We start from the raw sequence: 25886 nt of genomic DNA, 5'->3' as shown, positions 1-25886 counted from the left end.
GTGCAAAACGCTGTATGAGTATGCTTCATCTCCACGGGTTAGTGTTTTGGAGGTTAACAAAAAGTATAGCTGCCCTTTAGAAGGCTGAAGACAGTTACACTTCTGTTCAAGGAGTGATGCATGCAAAGGAAACTAGACATTCAGCGATGTCATCTGATGCAATAATTTCAATCAGACTGCCTTTCAACTTGGTAAAATGAAAGAAGCTATAAAACTAGATCCTTAATCTCACATATTTTTTACATTCACCAGGCTGTGGCTAATGTCTTTCCTGACTCATTGCAGTCTCTCTTTAATAGCACTGACAGCAAAGGTATTGGGCTGCAGAAACAATTGTCTTCTGCACATCATCCAGCTTTCACATCAAGACAGCATGTTTGTTTGTTTTTTGGGTTTTTTTTTTTCCACAGACTGGTTGAGGTTGGAAGGCACCTCTGGAAATCATCTGGTCCAACTCTCCCTGCTCAAGCAGGGCCACCTAGAGCTGCATGCCCAGGACCATCTCTGGATGGCTTTTAAATATTGCTAAGGATATCTACAAGGATAACTCCAAGGATATCTACAGCCTCCCTGGGTAACCTGTGCCAGTGCTCAGTCACTGTCACAGTAAAAACAATGTTTCCTGCTGTTTCGGTTTGTGCCCATTGCCTCTGGTCCTGTCACTGGGCACCACTGAAAAGCGCTTGGCCCATCATCTCTGCACCTTCCCTTCAGGTGTTTGACCACATTGATGAGATTTCCCCCGAGCCTTCTCTAGACTAAACAGCCTCAGCTCTCTCAGCCTTTCCTCATAGGAGAGATGTTCCAGTCCTTACTCATCTTTGAGAAGCTTCGTTGGACTCTCTCCCGTATGTCCATGTCTCTCTTGTACTGAGGAGCCCACAGCCAGACACAGTACTCTACGAGTGGCCTCACTAGTGTTTTTTTCTCATTTAAAGAGTAAATTTGTCTATAGTACATCTGATTTTAGGTCACAGCTTGCCTTTCTGCAGTGATGAACTCCTGAGAAATCACCACTCAGGGACAGAGGGATTGGAATCACTAAACCACAACATGTTCTGAAATCTTCTAGTGCCTATGTAAAACACAACCCTTGATCCCAATTAAAATTATAATCAGGGCCACACACTGCCCCCTCACAGAAGAAAAAAATGCAAGGCCCAGAGAAACTGTGTGAAGCCACCCTAAAAGCATCCCTTTGGAACTTTTCCCTGAAAGGGACAGACTGTAGGGAAGATGCTGGAGGGAGGTGTGAAATGTCTCAGAACTCAGTTTAAAGGAATTGTCACTAGCCCTTTCTGCCCTTCTCCTGCATTCTTATTCCCAGCTTGACCACACCACAGAAGCTGCGCTGTGCAATGAACATCACGTGGGACAACCATGATATACCATAATAAAACCAAATTCTCCCTCCTGGCATTGAGATGGGCTATGATTTCCACATACTGCCTCAGCAGCGTGGGGCTTAACTGACACCGTGACTGACAGAGAAACAGTCTAGTGGGATGCTGTGGTACCAGCACCATCTTATTTGAATATACTGTCTACCAAGGTTTTGCTGCGTTCGTAAAAGCAGTAACAAAACTACCAGACGCACAAATGTCATGGCCCAAACTGGCAAACCTGCAAATATTGCATCAGAAATACTATTTAGGTAGCCTTTAACTTCTGTTTCATATAAAGTTATTTCCTCTTGCCTTTGGGTACCTGGGCCAACCCCCAAAGAAGGATTCTGTTTTCATGACAAGACCCACTACACAAATAGACTATAAATTTTAGAAAATGCTAGAAAAGCTGCGTTTGCCCAGATTTCCTGTAAAAACTATGTAGTACTAGAAAGTAATTCTCTAGCCTCTTGTCTGCTGCAGAAAAGGACACTGACACTAGAAGCTTTTTAAGTGCTTAAGTCCTCATTCATTCACCACCAGCATCCAAATTTATTTAGATCCAGTTTGCTGAATTCATAAACGGTCTCAAAATTGTGGAAATAAAAATTTCCAGCAAATGCGCTATTGTTCTTTCACTTACCCAAAATCAAGCAGCTTAACTCAGTGGGAGTGTAAATGTTCCAGTAAATTATTTGATGACCACTTACACAAAAGAATGCTGCAGACAGAGTGGGATTTTTTTGCTGTCATTTATATGCTATAGAGAAAATGCAGGGTCCACGTCAGTGGAATGATGACGGTGCATTTTCAAACAGATGCGTTGCAATGCTGTGTTTGCTGTCAGTAACAGGCAAGTCTTTAAAGTGTTACAGGAAGCCAACCTGGGAATGAGGAGCTGCCACTAACACTAACTGAGTTCCCCAAATGTTAACCCCAAATGCCCTAATGGGAGGGCAGGCACTTTGGTTCCTCAAAAGTAGCATCACTCTAACGAACTAAGTTGCTGCCACTACTGCAATGAACTAGAAAGATGACTGTTCCGTCAGCAAACTACAATGTCAAGGCATGACTGAGCAAGTTATGTAGAAGATCAGCTATTCAAAACCTTCTGATAATTTCACAGAATCACAATAATTTCCAGAACTGGTTTCAACAAAATGCTCCGAGACTCAGAAATGTTTGGATTTTTCTTCCAATTAATATCAATTACCAGGGCAAACATAGTGCTAACATGCCAAGAATACACCCAACCCAGAAACTCAATTCAGGAGCGTCAGGTAATTCAAAGACTAACCAGCAGGATGTTCCTTGAGACAGTACATCAGAACAGAACACCTTGGTTCAAGTCCTGTCACTCTCAAGCATATATCAACTGTATAACTGTATTAACATTGAGAGACTGTCTCTGTCTTTCCCATATTTGGGAAAAGAACAACTTTCAGCGCCCTGCCCAATAAATAGGTGTAGTAATTTCTTCAGATACACTCATTGTAGGGGTAGTCTTAATGCTTACAATGAAGTATAAGGGTAGCTACAAAGAAGATGGAGACTCCCTTTTTACAAGGAGTCACAAGGAAAAGAGGAGAGGCAATGGGTACAAGTCATTCCTGGGGAGATTCCGATTGGACAAAAGAGGAAAATTTTTCACAATGAGAACAATCAGCCATTGAAATAATGTCCCCAGGGAAGTGGTGGATTCCCCAACATTGGACATTTTTAAGATTCAGCTGGACAGGATGCTGGGCTATCTATCTTGTCTAAACCGTGCTTTTGCCAAGAAAGGTTGGACCAAGGATGATCCTTGAGGTCCCTTCCAACCTTGTATTCTATGATTCTATGAAGTGAATCTAAATTTGACTAGATTCAAAATGTGTAGAGCACTGCTTGGGCTCTGCTGCTAATACAAGAAAAATCTGTCAGTAGGAACTCATCAAATCTACTTCAGAACAGGTCTGAAAATGTATCACCTAGTAGAGTTCATATCAAAGGACTCAAGGCAGTTAAAAGCATGTTTCTCCTTACTGGAGTGCTCTGTGCCCTGGAGGCATATACCTTCATATCCAGAATTAATCAGCTAAAAATAACATGGCTGGAGGCCCCAGCTTTTCTTGTTTGCAACAGAAAAACAGCCTGGAGGCTGCTGTTCTGAAATAGGTTTGCTTTTGGTGAGATGCATAACTCTGTCTACACCAGCTGCTTGATGTCCACCTCGCCCTGAGAAGAAAGGCTGTCAGTATTGCTATATTTTTCAGTCACTAGAATGTAATCAATTTTAAGGATAAGGAAACACAAGAGGCCCCCAAACATAATCCAGTCTAATTTTACTCTAAAATACATAAACGAGGACAGAAGGGAAAAAAGTGGTTTCTCAGATATGTTACTGTGATTTCTATTTCAAACCAGGGTTGAATTACCTCCTTTCAACTTGCTTTTCACCCTCCTCAAAAGTAACTTAAAATTGTTTGTTTAAGGACTGGAAATCTCTCCTGGCCCACTCAGCAGCTGAAATAAAGTGGAAAGACTCTTCAACAAGACTCAGCTGGCCTGCAAACCTGTCTGAGAATTTGTGAACTACATTTAATGATGTTTCCTTCCTCTAAATTTCTTTCTTTGAAAAAATATTAGTACACACATATCCTTTCTCATTTCTCTAAACAAATGTGATAATACTACTTTCAAAATGTGTCCCTTACATAGTAAAATACTCGCTGATGGGGAAATAGATGTAAATTAGAGTAATAAGAAGCATGAAGAAAGCAATAAGAAATATGCACACCCAGACTCTAAGTCTACTGATAAGAAAGGGAATTCTTCTGAGGTTAATCAAATTGCCATTGTCAAACTACTGAAACAATTTGAAATGAAGTGATCTATCCTCACCACACACTCTATTCTCAATACACTCTTACCAAAAAAACCCCAGGTACTACATAAGAAAAAGCGTTCCACGGAAGGATAGAGTGAGGGATTTATGTACTCCAGACAAACTCCTATTCTAAACAAAGAAACTTAGCTGCACAGACTCCAGAAACTATGTTCCTTCAAGCCAAATGCAATCCTTACTTAGGGAACCTCCCATTTTTCTCCTTGTGTTGTTGCTGCACTCACTGGGAGTCCTTATCAAATCAGTACCACTTAACAAATACCAGAATATGTATTCTATACTTGCACAGTTGAAGTTCCCAAGAACCCCTCTGTGGCCATTTCAACATGATTACTGTAGGGATCTGGTATCCCTAGATGACTACAACCTCATATCTCCATGCAGGTATAATCCTTTTTCATACTATTCGAGGGTCTGAGGACCTCTTACCAGGGATCGAGAAAGGGAAGGTTATCTCCCATGGAGGCTTGCTAGGAAGCAACCTGCTATAGGTGGATTGCACAACAGTCTGCAAAGGAAACAGAGTACTCTGAAAGACCCTTCTTGCTATCTCAGAAGCTTTCTGTCTATCCCAGGGACAACACTCTCTCTAGCTGCAGGTATTACTAGACAGCTCCTTTCCAGTTACTGTTCTCAACTAGATAAAGCAGAGTGTGGCTACGGTTTGCCAAACGCAGGAAAAAAGAAAGAATATAAACGCCCTTGCAAGACTACCTGTAACGTTTCATTGGATTTAGCCTAAAAGAAAAAAATGTGTTAAGTTTTTATGGCAATGATTTTGCTACTGCTCTTAATACAAGAAAAATCTACCAGTTAACAGTCCTGCAAAAACACGTGGGCTGTGTAAAATTACACTTACTTTAATATCTAGAGATTGTCTAAGAGAAGTGGTTCATATGTTAAGGGATTAGAAGATCATTCAAAGTGCACTCAGAATTTATGATCTCATTCCCAGACCTATTGGTCAGACTTGTCAATCGTCTCCCAAAATCCACTATTTCAATTAAAGAAGAGGTGAAGGGAAAGGAAAAGGAAAATTACAGAGACACCAGAAGATTGAGATGACCTAACTCTGTATTACTCAACAGCTTAAGGAAAGAGCAAAGCTAATTCACTGCTGACATTCATCGGCTGAAAAATATTTCATTGTCCAGATGAGGAAAGCATTCACACACACACTTAATTTTAAGCATGTGCTTAACACTCACTGCCTTTTAAACTAAGAAAAAATATTAACTTGGAACTTAGAGTGAACTCACTGATTAAAAGGCTACCAAGACAGTAAGGCTTTTGTAAAGCCTTTTAACTACGTAACTTCTAAATAGGGGATGACTTGCATCACACATTCAAGTCGAGTTCAACTATTCTGCAAATCAACATGAATCTGTATGAGTAAAGCCAGGGATACCAGCACTCAGCTCATAGTAGAGCCCAACTCTTAAAATTACTACTCTGGTCTTCATTCAACAATATCTTCTGTGTCACACTGTACTGAGAATCTGTTTTTTCATGGAGTTTGGAAGAATGGACCTTTTGGTAGCAAAATTTTAGCATAGGAGTCCTAGACTGCACTATACTTTCTAACTTTAGATAAATACTGCTTCAGTTTTACTTTATTTCTACCACTACTTCCAAGCTAGCAGAATTTGTTATTTATTAAAAGAGATATGAACACTCAACTTTCATCTGTTTAGTGTTATATGAAAATAATACATTTTCTGCACATAAGGAATTGCTTCCTAGTCAATATCAATCAACAACTGTGAAAGAAAACAAAAGAATGTGACCACATTTCATTTTTATCTGTGTGGGTTTAGTCCTGGCATTTAAGATTTTAGTTTAGTAATTAATTTTTTTTTCTTGAAGGGCAGAAGTAAAATAGTCCAGCTACACTAAAAATATGTTGATAACTTTATTAAAGTGGTAATAACTTAAGAATGTCTTCAAAGGTTTAGATGCCATAAATATTGAAATAAATCAAATAAACAGAAAACCGTAAATATTGAAAATACTAGGAGCTGTTTTTAAAGCACAATTTGAAGTTGATAAGCAGCATTTAAAAATGTATTTGCATTTTCCCTCCATCAAAGGCAATTGCATATTTATTTTCTTCCCCATAAAACATGACTGCAGGTATGTCTCCTAAAAATAGACATACAACAACCTTGCCAATACCGTTTAAAAAAAATTTCCACATTTCCCAAAATGGCACTTTAATAATCAGGTAAGTTTCCCACATTTGACTTATTTCATCAACATTCATTTTTTTGTGCTCGTCTGAGTGAAGATTTCTGGCTAGAGTTTGTGTGATGATGCTATTGAAAGCTCAGCTCTTGGGTAAAGTATGAAATATCAGTTCTATTCTATTGAATATGATTTGCAACTTCACCCTGACCAGCCTTCTTGCATCTTCCTGCATATCCAAAGAAAATCATGCGACAAAGTGTGTCTTCACTGGCTTTTCACTCATACTTTGGTCACAAAAATTACTTGAATTACGTACAGCAACAGCACCTGTGTTGGCAAGTACCGCCTACCGTTCATGTTGCAATTGAATGCAGCTATAAAATACAAAGGAAAAAACCCCAGGTCTTAATGCAAATTTATTTCATAAGATTTTCTTATAATTCCCTGTGTGCTATATATAGCTAATTCTAAATAGTTTTTTCTTCTGTTGTTCCACAGTAGTCATAATACTCCGAATATTTTAAAAATAGATTCCTGGCATTATCGGTATTACTAAACTGAAATAACTGATTATTACATCATTTCTTACAACCACTGTCAAAACACAGGTCTAGTACTGTATGTTATTCTATGAGAAACAATACATCATTTTGTTAGGAAAGAGGAACTAAAATTAAATTGTTTCAAATATCTCACGGCTTTTATTCCTAGGACTTTTGGAGAGGGAGGCAGAAGAAGGGATTGTGTCATAGGATCCCCATACACTACCATCTATTGTTGCTTAAATGTGGTGAACAACTTCTGTCATACATTTTCCTTTTGGTATTTCCTGCAAGTGCTTTTGAAGTTCACTAGGAATATTAGTGCTTGCGAGAACAACAGATGGATAATACTGTTTACAGTCAGGGAGGAATATTATTTCAATGTCGCCACCCAGATTTGCCAACAAACCTTAGCAATGCTGTGAAAGAGCCCTGCTGCTTTACCACGACCCCTCCTTATGGAGGCCTGTTCTGAACTGAGTTAACTTGGTGATGGCACTGAAAGATGACACTGAGTTGTCTGAATTAGCATTTCCTCCTGGTTGTGTTCAAGAATATTTCTGTTTGATTTATTTCTCTGCATTTTCATCCCCAACTTCAATTTCACATTACTTTCCACCTGTGTTTCCAGTTGCTTTTTCTTCTCTATTTATAGGCTGTATTAACAATGTATACCCAGTATCAACAAAAGTGTTTGTATCATGGGACTGAGTTAACAAAAAGTAAAAAATAATCTCCATTTCTCTGAAACCTATCAGTCATCATCAAACCTGAACATCAGACTTTCAGCTTTATTAATTACATTTGCTGGCTGTTCAAGTAAAACTAGAAAAAATTACTTCGGAGCACAAACCAGATTCTATAGTCTTTTCCATGAAGCCAATTTGAAACCAGTCTCTGGCTGTAAGGTTGTATATTGCTCACATGAACAAGCCCTAAGTAGTTTTAATCAACTACATAAATAATGGCAGTGCTGACAAAGTCGGTGAACTCACCACTTGTCCGTCTCTCCCTGGAACACCAGGCACTCCAACAGAACCCTGGTGGGAAACAGACGCCGGTGTTTAGCAAATTAAACAGGTCATGAAACCTTTCATCTCTTAATACAGTACTTAGAAACGATGGTGAATGTTTGCTTATTGTAACAGCAATAAATTTTTCAAAAACTAATTTTTATCCAAGCTCTTTTCAGTTAACATTTTATACTAATTAGACATGTTCTCATGTTGTACGTTTTAATGACTCACTGTATTTCCTTTTCCAGAAACAAGCTCTAAGCTGATGGTTGCTTTGTAATATTGTGGATGCTTCGCAAGAAATGTAGGAATTAAAATACAATTCCATTTAATGCTCTCCACAAATTTGAGAACTGATCTACACAATTGAACATAGCACCTGAACAGAACCATTAATGCTTCAAGCTCAATAACTGGTTGTGCCGATCTGTTTTAAGGCTTTTAAGAGATAATCTGCAACAACTCAGCCTGAAAGTGCAAATTACAGATAAATCGCATCGGTATTACTGCAATCAAAATTTAAAAGCTAACACAGGCCAAACAGAAGGAGCAGACAAAAAGGAAAGCAAAATATTAGGATTGACTTGTGATATTGGAGAGATCTTTTTACAAAGCTCTCACACTATAAGTTTCTGTATGATGGACAAGTTTTTTTGAAGGAAGCTGAATAACTGTTGGTACAGATGTTCAATGAAAACCTGAAGTATGAGGAACGCAGGAAAACTGCATGGACTTATACAGCATTCTCCTCTTTTTATATAATAATGGTGCGCTCATCAAGGAAACTGAAAGCATTATTTTTATTTTTCATTTATAAGCACCTTAACAGCGTACAAAAATGTGATAGCTATTTGAAAGGCGGGCACTCTAAAAAGAGGCCGTGGGACTGGGAAAGGCAGAGGCTTTGTCAACACTAAAATGTGCAGTTTCCCAGAACCCTTAAAACAAACAAGCACCCTGTGAATCCCTTCATACCCTGCTTTCTCTCGGCATCCCAAGAATCAGTGCGTGACATTCCCCCCTCTATTCATATTGGTTAGAGGTTTCACTAGAAATGGTTTAGTCAAAGGGCACCAACACCCCAAGGGAATGCATCCAAAATGGATGCACATGTTTGTCAATTAATAGAGTTGAGAAATCCTGTGAAACAAGAAAAGGAAGCAACGCATGAAGGCCTCAAAAAACCTTGAACATTTGAATGCCCAGGAGGCTCCAGCTCATAGCAGAGCTGCAAATCAGTAAGAAATAATACACTGGCATCCCAGTGTATCTCCAAGACCCAGAATGCTCTCCACTTATGCCCAAAAGCTTCCACTCCAGCATTCTTGTTGCCTCTTCCTGCTGGATGCGTGGTCATGACTGCTAGCAACTGCAAAGGGGCTCCAGTGAACATTTTCGCTTCTTTGCATAATTTTTCCAAAAAACTAGAAGACAAAGCTCAGGAGGGCATTAAGCCATCAGTTTCAATAAACTATCCTATTCACAACAGTTTCTGCTCTCAGTGACAGTCTTCTATAGCTGCTGATTTTCCTTATGAGACATAGGACGTTAGGAAGTGTAAATAAAGATGATTATACCATACCAAGTAAAAGTTTATCAGATATGCCAAAGTTCATAAGCACATGGGTTTTGCTGATGCTGTACATGTAAAATACCCTCCTTCTCGAATCTTAGGGTATAATTTTAGAATGGCACCTTGGATATCGGTATAGCTTTACAATGTCGCATTCCTGCATTGCCAAATATGAAGGGTAGGTAGTTCTCTCCTTCAGCCTGCAAACTCTGTACAGCTCACAGCTGATAAAATTCCACCAATTTATATGCTTTGGGATTACATTTTTACAAATCAGCAGGTTTTTCTTTTGTTCAAAAAGTCCCATTTGAACAGATGCAAGCAAACTTTCCCCTTAAAGAATATTAGATGAGGAGAAAAAACATAGAGGTGGCATCCTTCTCACATATGTTACTACTCTTTATTCCTTTCCTCTTTCTTTTTTTCTTTATACAAATTAAGGTTGTTTTATTAAATATCGTCCATAGAACTGTTTGATTTTTTGAAATCAACTAGAAAATTACTTGCCTTGGTGGTGTGTGGGTGAGATGCTGGGAAAGTGCCACTTACTAGCTGTTATTGCTGATATATCTAGGACTGTTTTAATGGTATAATTCCATAAATCCTAAACTCACTCCATCAAACTGAGGCAGTCAGCTTTAATGAGCGTAAATAATGCTGAAAGCATTCCGAGGAAGTCAGGTCTCGGGTTACCGAAGGAACAGGAAGACACCAGCAGACCACCTGAACACCGCCAACCAAGCACCATTTATCAGCAACACCTATGTCCTTTGTTTCTACTGCTCAATTTTTTTAGTCATATGGCACTGATCTACTTGAGTAAGGACATGCATTTAATCAGAAACTCTATCTCCCCACCTTTCACAATGTTTTAACTTTGGTTTCCTAGTTGTACTACTGCACGAATAAGAAAATTATAGTGACCTTTTCACCTGAAAGTTAAGCAGACAGATTGAAAACAGTCTGCTCTGCGTTGCTTGAACTTCCTATGATGGGGGAAATGAGAAATCTGATGTCTCACATTATGTGGCTGTATTTCGCAAAAACAAAACTTAGAGCCTAAACTAACTGATTCAATGCGGTGTACAGTAGCTAATTCCATTCACCTTCTCTGATCGCAATTTGGCACCAGCAGGAATAATCGCTTTCGCAGTATTGTTGTTTATACTATACCTTTTGTCCTGGCGGCCCCTGAGGTCCCTGCAAAGGGAAAACAATTCAATTAACATCATAACTCTAGCCAATTTAAACTGAAATGACCAATTAAAACGGCCTTATTGTGTAAGCATTCTGACACTGGACTGAAACCAGCTGATGTTTTATACATCAAGGAAAAGTAAAACTTTATGCTCAAACTGCACAATGGATCATTTCTCTTCTCTTTTGGAACTGATCTAACTACTAACTGGAAGACTCAAATTTTCCCCCCTTCTAATCTTTTCTCTTCCAACCCATCTGTTTCTTCTAATACTGATAAATCTGTCAGTATTAAGATGACCGTTTCCTCTTTCTGATACCAGGTAACAGCCAGTTGTGCGTTCTCAGTAATATATCTGCTCAGCAGCATAAAAACAAGGTTTATGCAAACAAGTATTTTTAAGATAAGCCTCAAAATCTTCTCACCTTCTAGGTACCAGCATACGTGACTACATTTTACCCAACATGTGATCTGTGCCATAATTTGAAAGCTAAGAGAAAAATCATTAAGAATTAACTTCAGAAATTATTAAGAATGCTCCTGGGAAGTAAAGAATCACCATTTTTGTCCCCATGACCTGAGAAGGCAGGAAGAGATATCTCAGTTCAAGAAAGCTCAACTGCTTAAATTTAACAAGAGTCAAAGTCTCATTGACATTATCAGGACCCATTTCTCATCTGGCGTCTCTGAAATACCCAGTTGGTTTATGGCCACAGTGGAGAGGGGAGGCAGCAGGGAAATAGATCATCCAACCATGTCTTCGACGTTTTGGCAGTCTGTTTTGGTAAGAGCTAGACCATGTCCACCACAGTTCTTATGCATTCTTTCCTCTTGTTCCTACTATGGGTGCTGGTGCTATATCAAGCAAGGTGAATTCTGAGTCCATGAGGGTATAAAACAAAAAGCCCAAACTGGAGAATTCAAATGCTTCTGATGCGTGAAAGGAAATAGGATTTGATTGATATCAGAACTGCAATTATTCAGACATTCATCTTGAACAAAAGGATTGCTGCTTCGAAATGCAGGGCCAATTTTATTTTTAAGATAGTGTGAAGTTAGGCAGAATCCTCCACTGTTGGTCGATGCAGGGCTTGTTGGAATATTGCTCTGATGTAACTTTAAACTGTTAACACGGAAAAGCTCCAGTGGTGGTAATTCTGGTCCTGGATGCACTGATGTCGATTAAAACCTTGCCGTTTACATGTGTATTCGTTCATCTAATGTTGGGCATCAAACCTTGCAAAAGGTTTGCAAAGATCAGTGTTGCTTCTTGAAACTTTTGCCTGATTGTCTCAGCGGAACTAGGGTCTCACAAGCATCTCCTTTTGACTGTAGGGAAAGATTTTGTTTGTGGGAAGCCACCTGTGAAGTGCAGGCTGACAAATTTGTTTCCTTGTCTTCAAAAGGAAGCAAAAGTACCAAAGCACTCAGCACTTGTGATGATCAGAGCAGCAAGCAGAGCATTCATCTGCTTTTCCAGACTGGAGAAAAATCCTCCCACTGCATTTCAAAAAACCTACTGTTTAAGTCAGGCCCTTTTCATTAAGTGCCTGAATTCTAACCCTAATATTTGCTAGAGGCTGAGGACACCAGTAATACTGAATGTGGCAACTGAAGAACAGAGTATTTCTTAAGCATTGCTTGGAAACAGCCTCCAAAAAAACAAAAGATGGAGAAAAAAACTAGATAAAACAAATCAAGAGGATGTGGTAGGTGAGTGTGTCCTGCTGGGTAAGGAACATATTCCACAAACAATTTTTTTCCCTTTCTCCCAGAGAAGGAAGTAAGTTTCTTCCAGAGCATCCTCCTCTTCTGTGAGAAAGATGCAAATTTGGCTAACATGCTAAAAAATCCAAGAAATGAATGCTCAAACTAGAGCTTTTCTACATCAGTGTTCCCAAAATAGGCTCCAAATGTCTGCCCTGTGCATCAGTTATCTATTGACCTTTCGTATATTAACCAGTTGCATTTTGGGGATATTTCAGGTCTTGAGAAAAATCCCTCCATCAGTAGGCCAGACTGAATGACGGACAACTGAAGACTACCCTTCATATCTCATTCCTGTTACTTTCACGTCCATATTGCCTCTTCCATTTCTAACTACTTAACAAGCTAATAAAATCTTCTAAAGACATTCAGCTGTATCAAACCCTCAATACAAAGTTCCTATTTGAAGGTAAAATGACCATTCACTTTATTAATAACTATCCCCCAAAGTAAACTGTTAAATGTGCTGCTTTGTTGATCACTTTTTGCCTGGTGCTTTCAGTTGTCAGCCTGTAAGATGGATATAATTAAAGACATTGCAGATGTCTGCAGGAAAAGATCTTTCACTAGAATCTCCCCCTCGCTGTTGCCATCATTCCAGCTCTTCCAGAGGAGTTATTGGATAAGAAAATATTTACATAGCAGCATAGCGTTGCTCTTATTTTGCCTTGAAAATGAATCATTTGGAGAAAAGATGCAGCGGATATTTATCAATAAATATTTTATGCAATTAGCAGTTTTCCATTTCTGGTACTTAAGCCTTTACTCAGCCTGGAAATGGCTCTGGTGCCTCATGCCCATTGAGCTACCATGCCACTTGACGACAAGAACTGTCCTCAACACTACAGCTACCTTCCGCACTATGATTAGAAAACCAATTGCAATTAAAAGCTTACCTAAAGTGATACATTTCACAATTTACACATGATAACAAGTGCTTTTTATCCTTTTAATGTTCAGACTGTAAAACATAGCTGAATAGAAACAATTTTTCTTTAAAGCACTGCTCCCTAGCATTGGGAAAGAAAATCAAAGCCACTGGAAACTTAGCAGCTCGTCCATTGTCACCTCCCATCCCTCCCTACATAAGCCTGCCAGCAGCCACCTAAATAGAAAACCTGAAATTAAATTACTAACAGAAAATGACTTCAAAAAACTGCAAAATACTCTGGAATTGCTGTGAAGCACCTGTTTTCTGTGAGTTACCTGCATTCTCTGAGCAAGGCACAGAATTACACTGAAGAGACAGAAATAAGCAAGTAAATACAATCTGGGAGAAAGGGGGTAACCTGAAGGGATAAAATAAAAGCAAAACAAAACAAAACAAAAAAACACAACAAGACTTAAGTTCATGTTCAGATGTATAATTGATCGCTTCTAGAAGAATTTAGACAGGAAATTCAATATGGCTGTGTAGATTTTCTCCCCCTGATTATTCTACTGAAGTGGGAAGAGTGCTGTGTTGCCCACTTGAACAGACAGTAAGACCAGCAATCAAAACCTCTACGTAGGTCTTGAGACAGAAGCAGAAGGCAAGAAATACGTGTTTTGCAACCAACTCCTTAGGTTGTTTTGTTTTTTCTTTCTTTTTCTTCAACTGTTCTGTGTTCTGTAACAGCCTCAGTGGTATACGAGCCCTGCTGGTTGCTCCAGTACAAAGGGATGCTTTGCAAATACAGACTCAGCTAAACTTCACTTTTGGTGGCTCTTCTGCCATCAGGTCCAGGCAGCCCAGTGCAGACAGCTGCTACCACTGCTCCTCACCTAAATTCCCCTCAAGCCCAAAGCCTCTGCTCTGCAGTGACCAGACATATATGGAACACACAGTAGTCTTCACTAGTTGGAGGCTTGATCTACTACCACAGGTAATAAATATGTTGTCACTCGTTCTCTGACACTATCATCCCTGGGAACATGAAGGAGGTAAAACAAAAGTCTTTAAGACAAGGGCTACAGAATTCTTTCACTTCCTGGCTGTATATATATGATATCTATAACGATCAACAAATCACTCTATAATAGTCTAGGCAGATGATGTTGATAATAACTATTTGTCTTTTGCCTGTATCATTGGAAGCTGCCAGAGCTTCCATGTAGGGATGCTATGGTATGAGTCACCATACCACTGGTAACTAATATTAGAAAGCTCGTTTTCTAAAGAGCATCTAGGCTTCATAAACTCCAATGAACGTTCATGAAAGCTGTTTGGATGAGGTGACTGCTTAGCATTTTTGAAAATTACACTACTTTTCTTTAAATTGACACATCACTGAGAAACTTCAACTGAGAGGGCTGAAAAGTTGATTGTAAGAGTTGCCCAGAAGACAAAGATAACTAAATATAATAAAAATTAAAAATAGTTCTTACTGTTTCAGATGTCATGAATACTTCAGAAGAATTCTTTGCCATCATGTGGAATTGAGTAAACTAGCTAGGCAGCTATGACAAGCTATTGCAGGGCTTCACTGAATTAGGTTCTCATTCAAATAGCTCCTCAATAGGTGGATGGAAAAAGAAGATGCATTGCGCTGAAGAAATTCAACTGCTATCTGTGTTTCTCTGGAGATGGAGAATTATTTGATAGCTACCTAAGCACTTGGAAAACTGGGTAACCAAGGATAAATGAATGTTTATAAAAGTCTTCTATACAACTGCGTTTTTAAAAGATGAAATATTTCCACTATGAATGCCACTCTTCAATCACTGTTTTCCAAGATCAACAGACCTCCAGAGCTTGTATCATACCAAACCTTGGCATAATTTAAAGGATTGAATGAAGTTGGACACTTCAGTTAGGCCTTGACAAATAACTATCTGGAATAAATGAAAAAAAAAAAAAAATGAAAAGACTGTAGTAAATGTAAATGCAGTTAGAACAAATGTTCTGAGATGAGAATTCTTGCTAGAATTCCCTTCTAATGTTACGATCGTATTTTCCTTTTAAGCTTACTCTGTTCCTTGTGCTTTAGCAAGCTGCAAAGAAATAATTCTGTCCTGTATAGGTTAAAGTTGCAGTTTCAAAGCACAGGAATTCAGAGTGTGATACATTAGCAACAGCCTCTCAGGGTGTTTTTGTATTCAACTTCTAGTGACTCCATTGCTTAACATTTAAAGAAATATATCTGAACTAGAAAGTTTGGGCATTTTCAATTTGCCAGTCTGGGGCAGCAGTAATGATTTGTTTTACAAGGTATCAGAGTTCATGGAGAGTGAGAACAAACACCAAATGAAAATGCCTAACAAAAATATAATGAAATAGTGAATGCTTTTGTATACTGAAAAAGTTATACAGCAAAATACCTCACAATGGTGCAATGCACTGTCATACAATAAAATCTCTTATTCCAAAGCTCTGCAAATAAAAAATCAAAAATATTGGTTTTTTAAGCTTCCAAACTTCCTGTGTAAAGTGAAAGTTCTTTGTATCTAGAAGGTCTTTAGGAGGTACTGTGTCTATATGGGACAACAGAAGTTAGACTGTCCCTGAGAACAGATATTTCCCCTTTGGTGCCTGTAAGAATGATTAAAGACTTAGCATAGAATCATAGAATAATTTAGGTTGGAAAAGACCTTTAAGATCATCGACCCCAACTGTTGATCTAACACTGCCAAATCCACCACTAAACCGTGACTCTAAACACTGCATCTACGTGTCTTTTAAACACCTCCAGGGATGGTGACTCAATCGCTTCCCTGGGCAGCCTGTTCCAATGCTTGATAACCCTTTCAGTGAAGAAATTTTTCCAATCTAAACCTCCCCTGGCGTAACTTGAAGCCATTTCCTCTTGTCCTATCACTTGTTACTTGGGAGAAGAGACTGACTCCCACCTCTCTACAGCCTCCTTTCAGGTAGTTGTAGAGAACGATAAGGTCTCCCCTCAGCCTCCTGTTCTCCAGCATAAACAACCTCAGCTCCCTCAGCCGCTCCTCGTAAGACTTGTGCTCCAGACCCTTTACAAGTTTTGCTGCCCTTCTCTGGACCTGCTCCAGCACCTCAATGTCTTTCTTGTAGTGAGGGGCCCAAAACTGAACACAGTATTCGAGGTGGGGCCTCACCAGAGCTAAGCACGGGGGGACAATCACTTCCTTACTCCCACTAATCAATTTCTTAATGAGTCTGATGGCATAAAGAACTTGAAAAGGAAACCTGAACTAGCAGATGTACGTGAAGAGGAAAGCACGGGTTTTGTACAAAGTAGTCATCTGCATTTCAGTGGAGCCTGTGTTCTACCCACTGATAGTATTTTCTGTGCGTAATGGGCACACGATGTAATTCTGAAAACGTGTTCCTGCATGGTTGAGGAGTGTTTCATAAAGATTGCAATTTCTAGAGTACTAGTATTGAAATGTGCAATACTTTAGTATTGATCAATCACCTAGATAAAAGGACAACCAGCTAAGAAAACAGATTACGTATGATGGGAAACCTAATATAACTTTGGATTAAGCAGTGCTCCCCTCCAATGCTATCTACCTTAATTGACAAAAAGAGCAGCAATATCTATTAATTAGTGCTCAGGCAGAGCTTCTTATAATCATTCTCTTAGTCATTGTTGTGGCAGCCATTACTGAAGTAAAGAAGTTACAAAATGCCAAAGTCTATTTTTCCTGAGATTTCCTTCAAGTTAAGGCCAATGCAATTGTATTGGGGAAAAAAAGAATAGTTGCTGTGAGAGGCACAGGTAGAGATTTTCCATCTCATCTGGTAGTTCTTAATAAACTTTTGCAGCTAAACAGCTTAAGAACAACACCTTATAAAATTTATTATGAACATGCTACCAGAATGAAAAAAAAAAAGGCTGCTGCAGAACTCTGGCCATTGAAAACAAAATCACAATTAGTAGTTTCCCGGAGGAGCTATGAAGGTTCACACCAACTGAGGATCTGGCCTTGGCTGAATTGAAGCCAGCAGCACTTCCCAGTCAGTTCTGCCTGGTCCCTGTGAGTTCATTTTAACCTAAGATGAAAAATTAATATTAATTCATTTTAAAGATGTCACATTTTGCAGACTTAGCTGCAAGGTTACACTTTTCCACTGTCTTTCACAGAAATGGCAATATCCTTTGGAATAACATCCTCCTTATTCTGAATAACTAGTAAAAGCAGTAACGTTAGGCCTTATTTTCTTGAACAGATGCCCAGCAAGGCTGTATAAGCACAAAACTACTAGTTTGGAAAACAATATATCTTAAAGCAGAGGGATTTTGCATTTGGGTTAATCATTATAGTATACATTACTTTTGCAAAGAGACACCTTTACCTGAATTCTCTGGTTATTCTGGACTGTTCTGTTCATGCAAAACATCTGTAAAATCACTTATCTGTCTTTAAAGCCAATTTTGGGGGATAAAATAATATACAGGTTTTTTTCAGTGACAAGAAGTGGTTGATTCATACACTGAGCACGTTTAAATTTAATTCTTTTCCAAGGAGCTGAAAACATTGCAAATTTTGATCTTCCAAATGTTTAATACTATGCAGTAGTTTAAAACACTTTAAGCATAAATGCACCAAAAACTCTCCCACATGGAAATTAGAAACAAAACCACCCCATGTACACCTTCTGCCCTATTGCAGTTTATGAACCTGAAAATGTTGATCTATTAGTGTCATCCTTTGAGATTTCCCATCACTGACTCACTTTAAGTTCTCATGAATAGTCTGAAACCAGCAATCCTAGCTCTTGGGTACAAAAGAATCACAAATTCATTTATGATTCATTCTGAAAATGAGAAGATAAAACAGAAAAACTCTTGTATGGCATTTAAGAGTCATCACCAGGAAGAGCACACAAATGTCATGGGAAGAAGGATGAATTATGAGAGGCAGGACACAACTTTAACTGAAAATGTTGAAAAGCTAAGGAAACTACTGGCCTTCCCTCTTGCATAGTTCCACATAACACTTCCATTTTGCTAGTTCCACATAATATTTCAAAACTTAATCCCTTTGGTCGCCCCACTGCTTGGCCTCCCTCTGAATTCTCTTGATCCTTTCTACATAGAGGAATGAAACCTTCAACTCCCGTAGAAAGTAGATCTTCAGGGCTTTCGAGCGCCATGGAAACCAGGCACAAATTGCAACTATCTAGTCATTCTTACATGCCCTTCTAACATTAAAGATGCATACAGCCACACCTTTCTAACTTAAAACCTAAGCCTTCATCTCACCTAAAAAGAACTTGAGCTCTCTTCGTTCAAAGAGAAAACGTATTCTTCCTGACACAGCAACATACAGAGCCAAAAAAACCCTTGGAAACAGCTCTCCCCAACGTCTCAACTGCAAGGCTAGAAGAGCAATAGAAGCACACTGGCACTCCCATAATCTAGAAAGATTTTCAACAGGAAATGAGAGACCACTGTAAGGAACAACTAGCTTTCCTAAACCTCTCCTCTCCCCACCCTGGCCCAACCCACCCATTTACATTGGAAATGGGGAAAAAAAGCAGCCATTCCCTAGCTTCAGGGAAAATTTACCTTGTGCACCTAAGATAGGCTGAGCTCTCTTGTGTCAAAGAAGAACTCATGCCAGAGAACTCAAACTTTGTCATTCTCTGTATGTAGTCCAAGTAAATCTCCCCTGCCTGAGAGGGAGAAAAATTATTTTATGGGACCCATCAACTTCACAGTTTCAATTTCATCAGGGAAAAAAACCCAAACACACAGGAACCTGACTCCAACTTCAGACTTTTGGTGTGAAACAAAGGAAAGTCCTTCCAAAAGAATTCCTGCAGAATTAACCTAGAAGCTCCTCTGGGCAGAGATCTCTGTTTTCATTTACTTTGAAAATATAATACATGGAAAATGCAGAAAAAGAATCTCAGGTAGGCAAAGGCGCGTGTTCTCTCTCAGGCAGGCAAAGGCACGTGTTCTCCACAGCAAACTATACCTATTTTCTCTGACAACACAATTTTACAGCATACTTGTTGAGAAATCAGCCATTTCTGCAGTAGTTTCTCAATTTCCAACATGGAAATAGAGAGGTATGTGAGTGCAGTAATGCACTGATGGAAGATGTCAGAAGCAACTAGACAGCACCTGAATAATGGTAAGACTTTCCACAGGGAAGAGAGTTTGGAAATCTGTACTGGCATAAAGAGTATGTCAGAAGCACCAAGAAGAATAAAAAGAAATTAATTACCTTTCCCTGATACTCTGATGCTCTTTACTTGATCTATACACAACCTAATATTTAAGCCAGCAGACTGACTTTTAGAGCAGGCATTTGGAGCTGGAAATTTATGTAACATGGGATCTTTCTCTAAGTCAAGCTTGCTGTTTTCATTTTTAAAACACCTTTTCTCCCTATTTAAACACACCTGCATTTAGAAAAACAGATCAGTAGGAGTTCTTTAGTTCTTACACACAGATGGTTACTTTAAAGCAGTGGGAATCTTCTGAACATGGACACTAAAAGGTGACGGACTATGTTTTGCTTTAAAAGCCCTCAGGGTTTCTGTGACCCTGAAGATCTGGTCTTGAGTAGAAGGAAGACTTTGTTGCAGAATCTGAGTTTTGTCCAGAGGTCAAATAGGAGAATATTACAAATAAAAGAAAACAAAAAAAAACCCCTTTCCTTCCCACCTATTGCACCTATTATTACCAGGCCCTCAGAAACCAAAAGGACAGAACAAAAAAGAGCCCGGAAACATGCTAAAACACTAGGTGGTACCTTTGGGAGGCTTTGATTTTGGTTTTGTTAAACCATTATCTCAAAATGAAAAAGTACAGGACTTTAACTGGCTGATCACAGCAGGTCTTTCTGAGTTTCAGTATCTTATTTTTTTCTTCCAAAAGATATTGGATTTTGTCAATTCAAAACATTTTGCAATTTGTCAAGGTAAAATATCATCACACCTGTTTAAAACTTTATAAATTCAAACAGATAGCAATCATATCTCACTGACTGCTGAGCATATAATCTTCCTTCTCAGAAGCATTCAGGAATCAAAACCACACGCCACAGGCTACAATTCTGTCATCTCTCATAAAAATAAGAATGACCATGAGTGTTTAGGGAGATCTTAAGGGAAAAAAAAACCACCGCATGTTTCACAGTTCTGGGAATATGTGACAGGCAGAAACTTCTGATGCCTTACCCTGTGGCTGAAGCTGATTTACAACCAGTGGAACTTCAATTTGCTTCCAAATGAATAGGGTTAATTAGTTCCTGATGCAACAGAAAACATCTACTCCCATATCTGATTATTTGTAAAAAATGCATTCATTTGGCTGTTACATTCTCACACACACACAAGAAAAAACCAAACCCTCAGGAGAGGAAAATATTCTGAGAGTTTCAGTATGCTGTGCCATGTCTTCACTGTTCCATCAGGCAAAGGGCCAGAGCTATTGCCACAGAGACAGCTGGAATTTTGGCCCTTAAAACATGTAGATGGTTCTTGTGCTACTCAATGGTCTCAAGGTGGAAACAGCTTAATTTCAGAGACAGTGATAAGTGGACGCCAGCAACTGGGAACACCTGGCTTGGTTCTTTTTTGCTTTGCTGTGCACTTAGCTGTTTTATTTCCCTCTACTTCTGCAAGCTTAAAGAAGTTGGCCTTATATGACAGGCAGCTGTATGTAAAAAGAGGATGTTGTCTTTCTCATGTTTTCTTCACAAATGAGGCTTCAAATAGTCTGTGACAAAGGAAGGTTAGGAAATACACAGCTATAAAGCTTTCTGGAATTTCACATTTTAAAATGTGTATATGTCATGTATCTGTTACAGTTTCTTAGCAAACTAGAAGAACGGAGTACTTACTGACAATCCTTGTTCTCCTGGTTTTCCTGGCTCACCCTTAAAATAAAAAAATAAAAAGGAGTGAATAATTTCAGTAACACATCTTGAATTCATTTTTCTACCTAATAATAAAGTATCTTAAAAATTCCATTCTTAAACAGGTATGGCAGCTGACTGCACATTAAATATATTACTTCTTTGCTTTTTAAACTAGTAGGCCAAATCTCAGACATTTTAAGAGGCAAAGTACTGTTTCACAATCATGTAATGGTATAGTTCTCAAAGCAACAATTAAGTATTGGTGCCTTGACTCTGTCCCTTGATTCCGAACATAATCCATTCCAGTCAGTGGTGCTAAAGGACACAGAGAAAGGTTATTTTCACATATGTGCTGAATCCCACTGCTTACGTATTCCAAAACTACTGCTCTGTGTCATCACCTCAGACAGCAAGCATAACTTACCATTGCAAGTTGTCATGTTCCATAAAACCCATGAATATTGGTATTTTGAAGCCATGCAATAATTACTCAGCTGTTAAATACCTGGATTAGCTTTCAAAATGGTAACTCATCATTTTTGCAATGTATTCTCTTTCTGCAGGCACAGCTCTACATAAAATCAGAATCTATCTTCTCCCCTTTCTTCCCATATGAACACATACCACTGTCTGTAGAGACAGTAGAACATATCAATTGTACAATATGGGCTAAAAATACCCATCCAAAAACCAGAGTTCCTATCATTTCAGTGATCTGGTTTATAGATCGCTCCCCTGTAAACCCAACAGAGCACAGGGCAGTCCATGTTCTGTTGTATCAGCACAGGTGCGGGATCTTCTTTAGCAGCTTTGTCATAAAGAAAACCTGTCAAAAAACTGATGAGAACTGTTCTGACGTTCTTCTTGGCAACTAAAAAGAATTAGAACTGCTTCTTTGGGTATGTGCACATTGCATTCAGAACCAAACACGTAGCATCTGCAAACACACCTAGATACCCAGGAGACAGAAACCACGTAGACAGGTTTCTGACAGCTGATTTCCCAAGCTTGTTGGACTTTTCAGCTCACTCCGAAGCCTTGCTAACTTACGCATACAGCAATCACACAGCCTGAAGTTAGCGTCAAGATATCCTCATAAGTGCTTGGAAACGATGGTGAAATAATTTCAAGAGTTTGTATCATATTCTATTGTCTTATTACCAGCAATTAAAAAAAAAAAAAATCATTTGTCTTTTACCTCTTTTTGGAGGTGTTAAAGTTTCAAAGTCTTTGTGCTTGTGTCTGTGTGATGCAAAGGGAAGGCGCCTATTCTAGGTATCACTCTGTAGGAAGGCAAGTATGCTCTGAGAAACGAACACATTCGCATCTCTAGAAGCTTTAAGTATCTGTAACGGGACACACACTTCTAGGATGCAACAGGTGATGACACAGATGGAGACGTGGGGACAGATGGAGACGTGTGGGCAAACAGGCTGCTCCTCAACCCTGCTATACTGTGGAACAGAAGTAATGGAGGTTACTGCACATTAAATATATTACTTCTTTGCTTTTTAAACTAGTAGGCCAAATCTCAGACAGAGAGCTGCTGGAGTTGCTCCCTGTGCCATGCTTCCTTGGCTGCCTGACCTCAGGATACACAGCAAGTGTATGGGCATGGGGGAAAGCAAGGGCCAGAACATCATCTTATAGCTCTGGTGATTGTAAGGCCCCTTGTTTGAGAAGGACAGGCTGGAAGAGAAGCCCCTGTTTTGCCTAGTACCGCAAAAGAGGAAATGACTGCATTCTAATGGTGGTTGGCCGCTGTAAGGACCCTCCTATAGCTGTGTGATGCTGCATCGTCCTTACTCATAACACAGTGCGGCTATTGTTTTGTTGTTCAGCTCTGTAGCTCATAAGGCCACGCAAGCCTTTTAAAAATACAAAGCTGTCACTGCCTCTTGGCTAAGTTTTCCCTTTACATCTCTCCTGCTTGACTGTATATCACATAGCCATGGAGAAAACAAGCCTTTCGAGGATCAGCAACATTAACCTGAGGGTACAGACAGTAGGAAGGAGCAGGATGGTAATGACAGCCAACAGTCCGAATGGTTTCTCTCGGAGTGCTTGTTTGTATCTGATTCTAAAGCAGTATTATGAACTGATTTTCCATATTGCTATAGGGCTTAAGATAGCCACAGCTTAAAAAACTATAAAAAGAAACTCTCTCTTGCCATCTAAAGTCAAAATCACTACAGAACTATTATGAAATGGAATGATCTCATTGCATAAAATGCATTACTCTCCTCTTATGACAAACACTAATGTTCCCTTTGCTAAGAAGCACAAAAACCCAAGCGACACACAGTCACATTGTAATCAGCAACACCAGTTGATTCTCCTAGCCTCTTCTACGGGAATTATAAAAGTGGTATCGCTGCAGTCAGAAATGGGTGCTGGTTTCAGTCTCACCCTCACTACATCAAACCAGAAGCAACTCTGCTGACCGCAGTAAATTCTACCACATTAAAAGAACAGAAGGGAGGCCCAGATGACGCCCCGAAGCCTGATCCAGCCTTGAGCTAGAACTTATAAGGGCAATGGTGGCAAAAAAACTCTAAAACTACAAACAACAACAACAACAACAGCAACCCTAGAGTACTACAGGCCTTAATTGCCAGGCCTTGCTGGATTTTCACAGGAAATTTTAGCAGAGCGTTATTATTGTCATCATATTATGTTATATTTGTACAGTTAATACAATTTCAGATGAGGCAACCTGAATAGGGCCAGAACAGGAGCATAGATATTTTCTTTCTTGGTTTTATCTGAAAAGGCCCTGCAGGGAAGCCTTACGCCTTCCTGCCCTGGCCCCATATAATGGGCTACACTTTTCATTCAAAAAACCTGTTTCTGTATCCAGTGCTGGTCCTCACCTTGCTAGTTCCCTATGTGTCCTCTTGGCTGCGACCTTTACTTATCAAGGGTGGTGGTGGGGGGGTGCATCTGTACATGTGGCATGTCAGTTGTCACATCTCCTTCCTGCCTGTGATACCATTTCCAAACCGATAACACTGTGGCATTCATGATGAAAAGAGAGGTACTTCTTTCAAAAGAATGCAAATTAAGGAGGCTACAAAATATAAAACCAAAACCATACCCATATTTTGCTAAATAATGAAAAAAAAAAAAAGTACTGTGTTTATGCATCTGTTTAAAAAGTGTTTAATCATCGTGTCACGAAGCGCCAAAGGCAGTGGGTCTGATTCAGTGCCTAAAACAAACAAGAGGCAATATACTGGATTCTGCTGGTTGTTCTAACGAAATATGGGGGACGAGCCAAAGAAAATGGTACTGTTGTACTTGTGTAAAGATGGCAGAATCTGATTCCCAACTTCATCATACTTTGGGCAGCATTTAGCAGTTTCTGACTTTAATTCCATGATTTCTGAGGATAAATAAGAAGTGAGAAGTCAAGCCCAGCCATGCTACAACATCTCAAATTCAGCTTTATTCTCAAAGTCTGAGTAGAAACATTTGCCACTTGTGGAATGGGACAGACACTCCTCATGTAGCTATTAAACATGTGAGCAACTGAGAAACCTTAGAATGTGTGGGGAAACCATCAGGGGTGGGAGGCAAAGAACCTAGGTGTTACTCTTGGCCCTGCTAAGAATTTGCTCTGTGTGTGGGGGACTTCAGGTACACCATGAAATCTGCCTGTGGTTCTGCTTCCACACGTCTTACTTGCCAATCTTACCTCAGAAAACATCTCTGAAACTGAGCTGGCACACACTTGAGAGGAATTTGGACACTGTGACAGCAAGAGGCTAACTTACCGGAATGCCAGGCATCCCACGAGGACCATCTTTGCCAGTATCTCCTGGGGGACCTCTGGGTCCTGGTGGCCCTGGAGGCCCAGGGGGGCCAGCTTGTCCTTGGTCCCCCTATATTAATGAAAAAACTCATCAGAAGTTTGCTTTATAGGCATCAACCACACAAAAAGACATTGATTTACCCAGAAAGAGTGTAAGGCAGGCTGGAAGAAGCGGCCATGAGCTGGACACTGGCTTCTTCACCACTTATGGCAGAGACTGCACTTTGCCTTGAAGAGCAGTGGGTTGTGTCTATCCAGTGCAATCAGCCACAGAGCAGAAGGCTCAAATTCTAAACTGCTCGTCCTATTCACAGGACATAAGCCAAAATTTGGGGTAGCCTTGCAATATTTTACTCATCCAGATTTCCAAAGCAAGTAACTGTTTGCAACAAGCAGCTGTTTGCTTGACAATTGGCATAACCACAACAAAGCTGAGGTAAAAAAGAAAAGTCACATGTGAGAATATACAGTTTGCAGGACAATTTTCCAAGCCCATCAATGATGCATGGACAGATTTCAAAAATGAAGATGGAAAATAACTGCTTTTCCACAAAGTTGTACATAATTTTTCATCTGTTTCGGGGGGTTGTTTTATAGTGACAATTAGCTAACTCCCATAATGATTTAAACCTGTGAATTTGTAAAAGCCAATTTTCAAGAGAGCTGCCAAAACATATTACCTTCCCCTTTAAAAAAAAAGACACAAAAAAAAAGGTGCTGAAGTTATTTAATTTCC

The 25886-nt window shown here is 39.4% G+C and overlaps 1 protein-coding gene across 1 annotated transcript in view; it reads right to left on the bottom strand.

Moving 5' to 3' along the window:
* The window catches only part of COL25A1 (collagen type XXV alpha 1 chain), a 318699-nt gene that overhangs the window by 65092 nt on the left and 227721 nt on the right, over positions 1-25886 (bottom strand). Inside the window, exons 9-12 of the mRNA XM_074589386.1 lie at positions 25113-25220; positions 21319-21354; positions 10764-10790; positions 7997-8041 (exon numbers count right to left, since the gene is read on the bottom strand). Coding sequence (XP_074445487.1) covers positions 7997-8041; positions 10764-10790; positions 21319-21354; positions 25113-25220 — 216 coding nt within the window. The remainder of the gene's footprint in view (positions 1-7996; positions 8042-10763; positions 10791-21318; positions 21355-25112; positions 25221-25886) is intronic.

Source organism: Larus michahellis, chromosome 5 (genome assembly GCF_964199755.1).
Source record: "Larus michahellis chromosome 5, bLarMic1.1, whole genome shotgun sequence".
NCBI classification, from domain to species: Eukaryota; Metazoa; Chordata; class Aves; order Charadriiformes; family Laridae; genus Larus; species Larus michahellis.
The sequence above is the reverse complement of the archived record's forward strand: the minus strand, read 5'-3'. Positions and strand labels throughout refer to the sequence as shown.